Source organism: Calypte anna, chromosome 9, assembly GCF_003957555.1.
Source record: "Calypte anna isolate BGI_N300 chromosome 9, bCalAnn1_v1.p, whole genome shotgun sequence".
Taxonomy (NCBI): domain Eukaryota; kingdom Metazoa; phylum Chordata; class Aves; order Apodiformes; family Trochilidae; genus Calypte; species Calypte anna.
The window spans coordinates 15,865,633-15,879,530 of record NC_044255.1 but is presented as its reverse complement, the minus strand read 5'-3'; the positions used below and the strand labels follow the sequence as shown (position 1 = coordinate 15,879,530).

Here is a 13,898-nt window from a genome sequence, read left to right as displayed (position 1 = left end):
CATTGTCTTTACCATTATCTCTGTACACAGGGGATCCAAAGCCAGGCTTCCACATGCATTACTTCTGGTGGGAATGCCAGCTCAACCAGCCTTCACCCCTCACAACACAATGTTACCATGCAAGGCAAAACCAAGAGATTCTTAGGAACAAAAACCTGTTCTACCACCAAATTAATAAAACTCGTTTTAAGGTCTTTGCAAAACTTCAGTCATATGCTTTTAAAAATGGATTTCTATGTTGCAGGTACACATAAACTCATGAAGTCTTTTAAAGTTATTTTTAGGAACAAAGGGGTATTTTTAACTGAGGAGAAAGTTAATATTGAAGTCTGAAAGTGGGCAAAAGAGAGCCCACTTCAGCCTTCTGGTTTTTTGATCTCACAGACCTCTTCTTCTCTTTCCTGCTGTTCATTCTCAAATCTAAATACTAAAGTTTTATCTTGTTTCTCTCACAACTGTGCAAGCACTTCAACTTCACAGTATTGTGGAGAGAGAATCTGGACGCTGGAAAGTTGGAACTTATTCATAAAAACTGCTTTTAAGTAACTGGACAAGAGGAAGTACAACCATCAGAACTATGCATTTATAGTCCTCAAAGCACTCTATTGAAAGTAAATTTGTAATATTTTTATAAGGTTATAGAAACATTAGTCTCCAGGTGGTGAACCCAAGGCTACAGACTGAAACACAGGGTCAAAGGAACTGATGAGAGGTAACTTCCCTGTTACACATTCATTATATGAGCCATTAGATGATGTATCCATCAACAAAATGTACATAGCTCCTCTTTACTACCAGTTTTCTTGGGTTAAAAAGCATTTATTGCCTCGATATTTTTTCCTAAGCCCTTTCCCCACTCTTACCTTTCCTGGAACAGTTTAGATATTAATTCAACCTTTTGAGTAACAATATTCCTTAAACTGCCAGTGAACAAGAGTGTGAAGAATACAATACATGACTCCCAACATTCAACACCTTAATCTTGAACAAAATAATTTTCATGCAAAACCAATCTTGAGACAGAACCATTTGTCATAACTGGAACACATGCAGAAACTGTGTCTTAAGGAAAGGAAAAGAATCAAACACAAGAAAAAACAGCTCAAGCACAGCTCACTCTGCTAGGATCATGGGGGTATGACTTATGTGTGTGTTGGTTCTTGCCAAAGCCAAACCAGGTGCCATTTTAAGTCAAGTAATTCTGTCACAATGCAGATTAGCAGATTAGCCACAGATGGCAGCCCTTCATTTTTGAATGAAGCCAGGCATGAATACAAACATCACAGAATAGAATGAAGAAGTTCAAAGGGGAAAGAAAAATAAAATCAATATTTATAAAAGAAAACAGATGCATTTCATGTGCAAGCCAAAACCACAGTTGATTTTATCAAATACCGTAGCTCTGTATTCAAACAAACTCTACTTTGGTATTTGATGTATGTACTCATAATATGCTAAAGACTAAAGCTGAAAGCCAGATCCTGTCCTCAGCTACCACTCTGAAAATAAGCATAAGAATTCAATGTTAATCCAATGCAGATTCAGAATTAATATTCAAAGGTATGTGAAAAGTAAAACCAAAGTTTGATCAAATTTGTATATAGCATTAGAACTCATTAATATATATTAAGCTCATTTGTTACATGCTAATAACAACAACACTGCTACATGCAGCCGATGTTGGGCTTGACTCTGAGCTTGTGTAACCTGGCAGGTCTACAATGCTATGAAAATTTAATTCATAAGAAGATCTGTAAACATTTATAATTAATTCTTTTTTCTTTACTTCAAAAAGGGATATGCTACTATGGAAACTTTCCACTTGGCATATAAAATGGGTTAAGACATCTGAAGTATACGTAAAGTCACACTGTACTACTATGTGACAATGTAATGACAAGACAAAATGTCAGAAAAAGTATAAAATATTATATAAAAACAGTGAAGGGAGGCTGAACGTTTTCTATATATTCAATCAATAACTCAGAATTAGAGTTGGACAGCTTTATAAAAGTTTTATAAGCAACCCTGCATTATAAGTTATTGTATTCTACATTGTATAAAGTTACATTTAACTAAAGCTACTTGTACAAGAACAAAATTTTTCTTTAGCGAAGATAATTTAATTAATAATTTCTCATCTGTAATGAGCTTTTCTCAGTCTCAAAGCAGACCATTTTGAGTGGGAACACAATGCTAAATGTCAAGCAAAATGTGTCCATTATGGCCACTCATTATGATCATCAACAGGAACAGGCTGATACAGGTGATCTTTTACCACAAGTGAATGTGAATAGCAATTTCTGTCAAGATAAAAAGGAATAGTTCATTGCATTCAGTAAATCTGTGACTATTTCTTAAAACAAAACATGGAATGTTCAGTGCTTAAGGGGGTTACTGAAATTGCAGATGAGGAATATGTTTGGGAAAAAATACCATTTTTATTGAAAGGAGAAATACTGTTATATCTAAACAAAGCTGATAAAAATATATATGCAGTATTTTAAAGTAGAATAATGAATGACTTTTTCAGAATTGGTGTCAATCACTTCTATGACTTGACCACATCCCAAGTTACTTAGAAGTAAACTAATTTCCTCTCTTTGCAAAGAATGCACTATGAGCAAAATTAGATACTTATGGTGTACTTGTAATATTGCCAGAATAAAAACTTCCATCCGAGTACAGAAGTCACAGGGAGTAATACCACTGGGTTTTTTCAGTTACTAAGAGGATCCATTTTAATTGTAGGAGACAATTTGATAAGCTTTACTACAGAGAGAAAGATTCACTTCAAAAATTGAAAATTTGACTAAAGTAAGATGCACCCCTGAAGAGCACACGTCAATTCACTGCATTATCTTAAGGAATAACATTTATCTGCTTCCTCAAAGGTGTTGTGGGATCAGCGCCTATAGGTACACATCAGAGGCATCATACTCTATCTACACTGATGTTCATTGGAAGAAATAAGCAGTTTTGGAATCTTATAAAGAAGCTGTGTTTCATGTAAAAATTGTGGGCAAAGCTGCTCTTTTCCTGACATGCTGTGTTACATGTATTATGAAGCCATGAAGTTACTTAAGAACTTCTATTCCCTTTGCCATGCAGATATTCCAAGCCTTGCACATTTTTTTGCTCTTTATAAGCTGGACAGTTAATGTCAAGACAAGTTAAAATGCACAGAATATTGTTACACATTGTGAAAGGAAGAGAAATATAGGCTATGACAGACTGCAGCAGGCAATGTGAAAGGATATAAAGATATAGACACTTACATATCCGTCATCACAAGGGCTCATAGAGTAATATCCCTTTATGGGCAAACAGGCACACAATAAAATAAAGAAGATTAAAAAAAACAAGTTAAGAGGAATAAATTACAGAGAAATGCACAGTTCTAAAAAAAAATCCAAAACTCAACAAATCAAAATTAGCTAAAAATGAAAAGACTATTAGCTTTAAAAAGTGTAAGCACCTTCTCCCAATCCATATACTTGTATGTTTCAGGACTGATATCACTCACATGATTTTACATGAGTTTACATACAATGAGTTTACATCTCACATGAGTTTACATGTAATTTACATTATACATTCTGCTTTCAACAAACAGCAAATATACACATTATTCCATTGCAAGTGTCAGTCAGAATAGGTAGGTGCAAAGCACCAACATATTTATGGGAATATATGACTTCTATTATTCACAGCACTGAAGCAGCTAAGGGAGAGGTACTAATGATTATGATATTGATCAAAAGATCTCAGCTCCAGCAAAATCAGCTGCAACTATTCTCCATATTTGCTTTGGCTGGAGTTTCTCATCAGCACACAGCAAAAGCTGAGACAAGGTGTTTTAGCAATGTTATCAATTCCTCATCCCAAAAGGCTCCAAATGATAAATTAATAAAGTTTCCTTCTCTGGAAGGAAACTTAAGATTTAGTTACTTAAATAAAAAACTTATGATAATTCGTGGTTTGAGTAGTTTAGTCCAAATTATGCCATCTTCTCTTTAGTTAGGCTAACATATAACTTTACACAGTTTTATATGTAAAAAGAGCAGTATTAATTTAAAATAGAAGTACAGAGTTCAACACAATGAAATAAGGCCAACATTAATTATTCTGCTTCTTTTTGGGCAAATCTGACAGTAATTAACTTTAGAAGACATATTTGTGCAGATGAATAAGCACACAAACACAGTATTTAGCAGTTTCTACTTTAACAGACATGCAGCTTAATACAGAAGGTGTAAGAAACTTGCCACTGCTCACTGTGGGCAGAAAATAAAGTTCTTCCTATTCTTAAAGAAGATTTAAATATCTGACATTATTGGGGTTTTTTATCATCACACTGAAAATTCCCTGATGTGAATAAATATTTTAACATCCACAGTGCTACACATACACACATAGAAAGGTCCTGGTGAAGACATTTTAACATTAAAATTAAGACAATAGACAACATCAATGGAGACAAGTAAATGAGCAAATCCAGGAGCTAACCAGAATCATCCCGTGGACAGGGATGGAGAAGACTGAATTATTTCATCCTGAGAAAAGGTTACTTGGGGATAGATGGTGTTTGCTGTAATGTGCATATTATCTTTAAATGAAGGAGCATGCATTCACATGTTTGGTGAATCCACTCTAATAGTTCAGAGCAATAAAAAACCCCCTAACTTCTGCTACCCTGTCTCCTAAGTTTCATACAGTCTTCTTATACATTCACAAGTAAGAAACAGAGTATCTGCCACAACTATTATATCTTGCTGACATGTTCACATTTGCAGTAAAAAGCAAGTTTGAGAAAAAAAAAAGCACAGACCAGAAAGTTAAAAAAAATCACCCTTGCTTACAGCTCGTAAATGACAGCTTAACTTTGTAAAAGAGCTTGTGCTTTTGTCTAGTGACAGAACTAAAAAAATAATTTCTCCACAGCTTCAAGAGTAGCACCAAAAGAGACCTAAATCTTGTAAGGGACATTAATTCAACTAATTGTAGCTACAGTAAATATAATCAGACTGAATAGCAGTAAAAACATAATGGGCACTTATTCTATTCCACAGCACAGGAGCAGTATTTGCAAACAACTATACTGCTTTCTAGTCACAGAAATATTCTGTGGTCATCAACACTCCTCTTGACTATTGACAGAGACTGCACCTGAAAAAACAGTTCCTGTTTTCCCTTTAATCTGAAATTTGGAGAGTTGTATTGCATTATCCCTAATCCAATAAATTCTAGAAAGATTAACATTTTACTTGAATCAGAAAATCTGTTAATGAATTTAAGAGCTGTACCTAAGCTTAGGAGCTACTTTTGCTGGGGAATGAATCACACTTCAGTGATAAAGAAGCCAGAATCCCCTTGGCTTCATGACCTGTATTAAACAGAAAATTGCAGACATCCAGAAATTACCACTCATGCTTCACACAAATCACTATTAGAAAGAAAAAGAAAAAAAAAAGAAAAAAGTAAAACTCAAGTTAACTCAATTTACCTCAAGAGTATTAAAGATACAAGGGACTGTGACAGATCACTGCATTTAAAATTATTCTCATCAAGTTTACCATTACCCACATCAGTCCCATGTTCAAACCAACATTAGAAGTTAGGAATCTGATTAAATCTTCAGATTAATGTTACCTCAACTTGTCAGACCTGGTGCTCTGAGCTCCTACTCTTACATCCAGACATTTCACTTTTATAATTCTTTCAGATTTCGTATCTCCTGATTCAGGACCATGCACATCAAATATTATGATGGAAAATGACAGTAACATTGAAGTGCAGCTAGAAAAAGACTTCTGGTCTTATAGTAGAAGAGGGTTTTAGAAGAGCCTTGAAACATCTCCCAACAGTAACCAAAAGGCATGAAATGGCTCTGCAGAAGAACAAGAGCTAAGCCAGCTTACGAGAGAGCACAAAGCAACAGCTGACACCAGAAGTCTTTGATAAGTAAAATTTTGTGGGTATGATTACATTTGCTGCTCTCAGAAGCTGCTCCCAGGCCTGGATTGTTCCCTGAGCTGTGCCAGTGAAGCTGCCTGTGAACTGAAGCATTTCTTCTTTTCATGGTTTGTAATCCACATCCACTCATCCCCAAAGAAAAAATGGGGTATATTAAGGTTGCATGTCAGTGCACCAAAAAAAAGTAATTTCCTTGCTAATGATTCTCTTCTACTCATCTATTTAGAGATACTGATCCACCAAAACTAATTTACTTAAGGGTCTGGTCCTGAAATTGGTGATGTCAGTGAGATAGGGTCAGATTCTGAATACTCAAAACTAAGTTGGGAAGGAAACAAATAAACCACCATATTTAATGCCTGCCAAATATCTTCAGACATGGACTTTTTGGACTTTTTTAAACATCTCACTAGTCTTGCCCACATAGTGACCTATTGGTAAGAATGAGAAAAGGAGATGCCCCTCTGCTAGTCTCTTCCCTCTGCAATTACACAGGTGACTGCCCCTTAGAGCTGAAGGAGGTTTGTAAAAGAGAGTAGCTGGGAAGACCACACCCTAGTGTGTCTAAATAGTTATAACAAAAAGTGAAGGGACCTTCCAAGACAAATCCACCACAGATGCTGCAAACTCATGCTAATACGTAGTCTGGGTCATGATGCCTCCAGCTTTATTCCAAAATTTATGTGAAAACCTGAAACCAATTAAGGACTGAACAATAACATCTATGTATCTAACAATGAGGTACTTGGAATCCTTGAAGAAGTAAAAGTAAGAAGATGCCTCAGTGGCCTACTGGCAAAGTCAGAATTTGGCTTTTAGTTCATCTCATCTGGCTTCCTAGATCAACAGAGTGAGGGAACAGTTAGAAGTGAGAGAACACATAGAAGTGTTTTGGGATGAGGAGGAAGGAGTATCATTTTTCTTCTAAGAAGATGGCCTATATGTATTTTTTCTTCTTATATACTTATTTGTGTGTTTCTACATGTTTGCTGTTCATGTAGAAAAAACAGAACTCTGAGTGGAAAATAAAGTAGAAAATAGGATGAATCAAATGTGGAGAAAAAAATATGACGAGAGAATCAGGTTATGATGTAGTGAATGTCTTCAGCTGAAGACTGTAATTCACCCTCCACCACTTGGCTAATGCCTCAGACAGCCTGAGTGTGTGGGTCTGCTTATAGAAACATTAGATTTCAGCCACAGCAGCTACTGTAACTTCACTGTAAAGGAGTGACCTAAACCAGCCAAGAAACCCTTAATCTAACCAGTGTCAGTGCTATAGCTGTCCTGGTCCTTCACTAGAGAATGTTGCTGGCACAGCAACTGCCTCCAAAAGTGTGGGTAAAGAAGACATGAAGTCACACAGAAATAGTTAGTCTAGTATAAAAATAGATACAACTGTGCCAGAAAAACACAGTTTTGCTGAGCTTAACCTAATTTGGGACAAAAGGAAAGCTAAAATTGACTTCCAGGAGGGCAAAAAATCCACCACCACCACCAAATCCTCATTCTCTGACCTATTTACATAGCAGGGGACTGTGCTAAAGCAACCATAATGGCATAAGTACAGTGGCAAGGGCACTTGAAGAGCAGAAACGCTTTTAGAAACACTTTTAGAGAAGCAAGACTAAATAAACATGATGTGTACAATCAACAATCATGTTGCAGTAGAAGAGAACAGAGGAAGTATGGCTGCAAGAGATTTTGAGTGGTCACCTAAATCATCCAGGAAAAGCAGTCAACCACTCCTGCTAAATGGTCTACCTTGTTCTTAAAAACCTCCAGTGGCAGAGATTCTGGCTGAAATACTGTGTTTTTACTGCTGATTACCCACTTATTCAATGATCCCTTATTGTTCTTAAAAGTCTTTTTTCCACAGTAAAGGAAACTGATGTTTATAGCTAAAAGGCTAAACCATATAAGGATAGATGTTTATGCTAAAATAGTGTTATGTGATAGAGGCACAGAAAGACATAGGCAGTCTAGCAATAATCCACCCAACCTTTATCAGTGAAGACACAGCTTCAGCCACTTCTGCACTCACTGTAGTGAAGATAAAGAAACAATCCATTGGGTACACATCCACTGTGTATGGATGACACTCTTCACTCTGCCCCCTTCCCAAAATGATTTAAGATATCAGAGGATCAAGTTGTGATAGAAAGAAAAATAGTAAGAGTAGAACCCTGGCCAAATGGAGCAACTTGAAAGCAAAGGAGAAAAAGAGAAGCCTTGATGCAAGCAGAGACCAGGAACAGATAGAAGAGGGCATGTGGCTGTGCATAATGGATGATCTAAATCCAGAAAAGGGGATTTGGGAGACACATAACCCCAACATCAGATGGTAAAAATGCTGAAGACCACTGGGATACCTATCTTCTCTGGAGACACCCAAAACCCACCCGGATGCAGTCCTGTGTTACGTGCTCTGGGTGATCCTGCTTTAGTGGGGGAGTTGGACAAGATGATCTCTAGAGGTCCCTTCTAACCCCAATAATTCTGTGATTCTGTGATGAAGTGTTATCTCAGAAAGCCACTGGCAAGGAAAGAGGGAAGACCCCTGAAAACTGTTGGTTAGAAGATGGGAGGGAAGGTGTACAGCATGGAGTGGGATAAGGCATAACCATGCACAACAGGCATGCTGTAAATCTGACAGGAGAGAAGTTACAGATAGACCCTGATGTTGAGGTAGCAGACAGACAGACTCTGGTTCCCTCCTGAAACTCTCGGATATGCAACCTGCAAAAGCTGCTAGGAGTGTACATTCTAAACACATGGCAAATCAGAGAAAGGAATTCTGACCATTAGCATGAAAGCAAGGGCATTTAAAACAGCTTGAAGAGCAATGAGGAGTAATATTTATCTCTGAAAATATTAGCACATAGAAAAGTAACATTTTTATTATCTCCTCATCTTTCCATAACAGATTTTCAAGAGGAACACAACATACCCATAGCATCATAGTTATTAGAAACCCTGGCTAGAATAAGGAGGCTTTTCCTTTGACACTTCACAAAGTCCTCCTGCTACAAAGTTAAATATACATGAATGTCTGCCACAGCAAAAATAAGCACAATTCATGACTTTGGCTTGTTTTTGTACAGCACTGGCACACAGTATTTTAATACTACAACGTTTTAACACAGTTTTAATGTTAACACTTATTTGAAAAGTTTTAACAAGCTCGGGATTAAAAAAGGTACCACTGAGCACCTCTTACACTATCAATGTGTCATTTAAAATTTCACATCCCCAGGCACAGACACTAAAAACTACCCTAAGCTGTTTTTGCTGCTGAAAAAAAGGCACCTCCCTCTCCATTTAGACAGAAGAGATAGAGCAGAACACTAATGGGCACAAGCACCTAGGTATACTGCAGGCACCTTAAAAAAGAAGAGGATAGTGGAATGGAAAGGAAAAAACCCTAGGCATCCAAAGATGCTTACTAATAAGATCAAAGATCCTTAGATATGGGTTAAAGACCATCATGTTAATCAACAAGTCAGCTTAGGTGTATCATCTACCTGCCCATCTAACAGCTAGCTTTTTTATAAAAAAAAGAAAATCCTCCTTTTCTCCTCCTTTCCTCATTTGTTCTCAGGACCCTGTCTGATCCTGTGTATGGCTAAGCCAATTCACCAGGGCTACCAGGGCATCACTGACAACAGAAAGCAACAGATCATGTGTCCAAACTGAGCAACACTACCACCTCTTTTTAGGGAAATTAAACTGGCTACAAACACTTAGAACACTGGTTTTAAGATTCGCTTTTGGTTTTTTTAAATATGCAGTTAGCATTTTAACTGATACACAGCTTACTGTTATTGTAACAACAGAATGAATGACACAGAGCTATGACTGTGTAACTATCTCATTCACCAGCATTTGAGGTCAACAAAACCTTTCAGATTGCCATCCTCCTTTTAAAAGCTTGGATACATTATGTTTTAGTATCTTGCATTTGTTGTTCAATATGTATCTTAAGTGGAGCTGTCTTTTGAAACAGTTTTGTAAAAAACCTAAACATTAATACTTACAGTTCCAGGCCTCATGAAGTCAATACTATGTGCAATACTTTGTCTCATCTGATTGCTAAACAAGCGAACACAAACACTTTGGAGATATTCTGGTGTGATCTAAAAAGTAGGAAACAAAGAAAGAACAGGATTATATAAAACTTACACTTTCTAATACACAAGTGTTACTATGCTTAAGGTGTGAGGTTTGGGTTTTAGTTTTTTTCCAAGATGAAAAGAAATCACACACCTGAAATTCATTGGTGCAAGCACAATGAACTGCAACCACAGTTCTGTTCAGAAATTAAGAACACTGTAAACTCTCTTCATCTAGGAAGACTTATGCTATTCACAAGACTAACACTAAATACTCTTAAAGTCTAGAAGAAAACCAGAATTTTTCACACCTGTGCTTGCATACAGATTTTCCTCAATTTAAAGTTAAGTTCTCAGTACATATGAACCAGTTTTATGTTTTAGAAATACACAACGCTATGCTGATGTGTTGTCTAGCTAAAGGGTATTGCACAACTGTTTTGTACAACAGAGGTGAGAGGAATGAGAATACAGGAATGTGAATAGGGATGCTTCCAATATTCTCAGATCTACAGTGAGACAATAAAACCCTTCATGTTCATAATGATGAGATTTCAGTATTATTTTTTCGAGCATCCAACTCCACTTCGGATTCAGAAATGACAGAAACCAATATTCATGACGAAAGCGCGCCCTCAGCTGGACACACTCGGGAAGGATCAAGTGACTGCTCAGCACAGGGCTTAGACAGGAAATGAAGCATCCACAACAACAGATAATCAGTGCCTGGTTCCTCCACCACAGAAGCGAAGAGGATATCACCATGGTGAGCACTGAAGTGTGCAATGGGAGGCAGCAAATTAATTACTATGTATTTCTTATAGTTGTCGAAGCTCATGTGAGCAGATACCTTTACTAATCTGCAAAGGAAAATCCATGCCTACAGGAAAATTCTTCCATGCATTGACCAGGTGAGCAGACTGATCCCAGATGGAGAGACAGGAGGAAGGTCCATACTGACTTGCCAGCAGGACTCCTAGGTCATTCCCCCTGCTAACAATGCACAGCTCCATGAAAAGAATCTAGAGTTCACTAACATCTGCCCTAAGAACCTTCAAGTTATGCAGAAGTTCTACTACAGAGGTATGCTCACAGAGAAGACAGCACAAAAGATGAAGCATAAAATCATCTCTGTGTAAAAAATACCTATAAGAAAGTTGTACCTTCTCCAGTTTTACTATGCGTGGCCTGTTTCTAACAGTGTAACTCATTCACTCCTACCACAGTTCCATTTACTAATTAAATTAACAAGTTCAGCTTAGCAGAACACACATCAAAGCTTTTCTCACCAAAATTCTGGATGAGAAGGTGGTTTTCACCACCGTGTAACTTAAAATATTCAACAACCTCTGACAAGCTGGACTGCAGTCAGTAATCAGAGATGCCCTCTAATCACTGCTAATGCCAAAGCTCAAAAGTGGACTCTCAACAAGAGGCTCGAGATGTCTTGTGACATGATGATAGTTTCTTATAGGTTTCTAAGCCAGCACAATTCAACTCATCTTTTGAAATTCCTTTATACTAAATACACAAGACAACAGAAAAAATAATCCAAAGTGCTGTGCTTCATTGGTAAAGAGACACAGTACTGACAGCTATGCTCATAACTACACTTAGTTCTCAATTTAGGGGCATTCTCTCTGTATTTTCTGCGGCTGAGGGTGCAAGTACCTGAATTCTCTTACCATCTTGCCACTGACTGTGGCCTCCAAGGAATCCACCAGCTCTGCAGTGACTCCAATGAGATTATGGTAGTCAGACCGCACTTTGTTAAAGCGTTTCAGGTAGGTCATGGTCCTGTGCTCAGATTCCACCAACTGCTGATGAAGATTTTGCAACATTTCTGTCAAGAGAATAACAGAAATGAAATAACATTGCCTTTTCAAAGGACAAAAGAACTTGCAAACATTTTTACTGCTCTGAAAAAACAACTTCAACTGTTGGAGTTACTTTTATCAAACAGGTGGAATTTCACTGCAAGGATAATTCCACATTACTGTGTGATTTAATTGCATTGCAACAGAAGCAAGTATTTATTTTGCCTTAATTCCCCAAAGAACCAATCGCTTCAGTTAGGGCAGCAGCTCTTAGACCATGTACATCCCTGAATACTTTTCTGAGAGGGTCCTGTTTTTAAGTTTTGTTAAGAAGTTCCATGCCATCAGAGATAAAATGAGGCTGAGGGCACTGAATCAGAAGAATTTACAACAAAATGCAGCTCATACTTAGGTTAACTGAACTTGCTACCTACAGACGAGTTTCATCCACTATCTTCCACATTCACTAAAGTAACAGAGAGTAAAAAAGATTATCACATGGAGCAACTGGAAAGATCAAGCTGCCACTTCACAGATTACACTGTGAGCCTGGGTGTTTTCTCCATTTAATTTATAGAAATAGACCACTGATATTTAGGTTATGCAGCACTTTGTTTATTTCAAAGTAAATACTATGTCTTCTATCTTTTAAAGAAAATGGTACTACTCATAGGAAAAAACCACCCAACATGCATGTTATTCAGTTCCTCATCTGCTATTAAAATATTTTTCTAAGTCACAGGGAATTCTCTACTTCTAAACAAAATTTTTCAGGTGCATCCATCATTTACCAGCTGATGATAAGCTATAGTACACGTTACTTCTAGTATCTTGAATTTCTTAAACATAACTCAATTGGGTTTTTTTATTTCTGTCCAAATTCTTATTTTTTAAAAAAAGTTATATTACTGATGCATTTTGTTCCTTCAGGTTCAATTACTTGGGAGATGAAAGAAACTAAGCACCAAATCTGTATCCTCCATCCCAGTCTCTGAACTAGCCAAATTAACATTCTCCATGGAAGTCAGGCACATAGTCTGGAGCTGCATACCAAGGTGCATATCTTCATGGCTGAACAAAACTATGAAAGGAGGCACAATAATTCTATTGTTACTGCTGATGTTTATGTATTTTGCTAGGACATTATGTTTTAAATTAATCTTTCTGGGAAGCCAGTATTGCTCTAGTGTTGTAAAAATGGCATTCTGCCATCTGCCAGGAGACTGAATATTTACCATAGGACTTTCTGTTAAAACAATGGGCAGGAATCAGCTTCACTACAGACTTTCAGACAAAAGTAGGATTCCTTTTCACAGATTTAGCAGCTTTCATAGAGTAGAGCACAGTTTATGTCCAAACAGACCCAGAGGAAAAAAAGCAAAGTAAGTAGCTAAGATGCATAATTGGAAACTAGAAAAACAGTTCCTAGTCTGTTTATAACAGACTTTGACCACAGTCTTTGAGGAAACCATTATCCTCTTTTATGATACACTATCTCTTTCCATGAAGATGTAGAGCATTTGTTCCAGTAACACAGAAGTATTGGGAAACATAAATGATGTAAGTAGAAATCTCCAGGACCTTCATTTGGAGACTCCTAAGCAGTACAACGTTGCGCCACACAGTTACGCTCTGTGTTTACAGAAGCTCTCAGCATGAAATACCTTGCAGCTCTGATAAACAAGCTCTGGATGACTTATGTGCAGTTATTTAAAAACTGTCCCTTGGCATTTGTTCCCCTGCATGAACCTCTGCTGTGCCATGGCAGCTGGCAGAAGGGTAACCATCTTCAGCAGAGAAATGTGGGGAGTCCTGTATTAATTACTTGTCATTAATTAATGAAATTTGTTGTATTAACATTCATCAACTTAAAAATCAGAAGAGAAATCTCACTACTTACCTTTGTTGCATTGCCCATTCTCCTTCTGTTGTACAAATAGTTACAGCTGAGGAAAATGGGCATCCTTTCAGGATGTGTTTGCTCCAGAGACAC

The 13,898-nt window shown here is 37.2% G+C and overlaps 1 protein-coding gene across 1 annotated transcript in view; it reads right to left on the bottom strand.

Annotated features, from left to right (window-relative positions):
- Positions 1-13,898, bottom strand: part of ARMC9 (armadillo repeat containing 9) — a 53,184-nt gene that overhangs the window by 32,136 nt on the left and 7,150 nt on the right. The window contains 4 exon segments of the mRNA XM_030455840.1: positions 3,279-3,314; positions 10,014-10,112; positions 11,774-11,931; positions 13,806-13,830. Of these exon segments, the coding sequence (XP_030311700.1) occupies positions 3,279-3,314; positions 10,014-10,112; positions 11,774-11,931; positions 13,806-13,830 (318 nt within the window).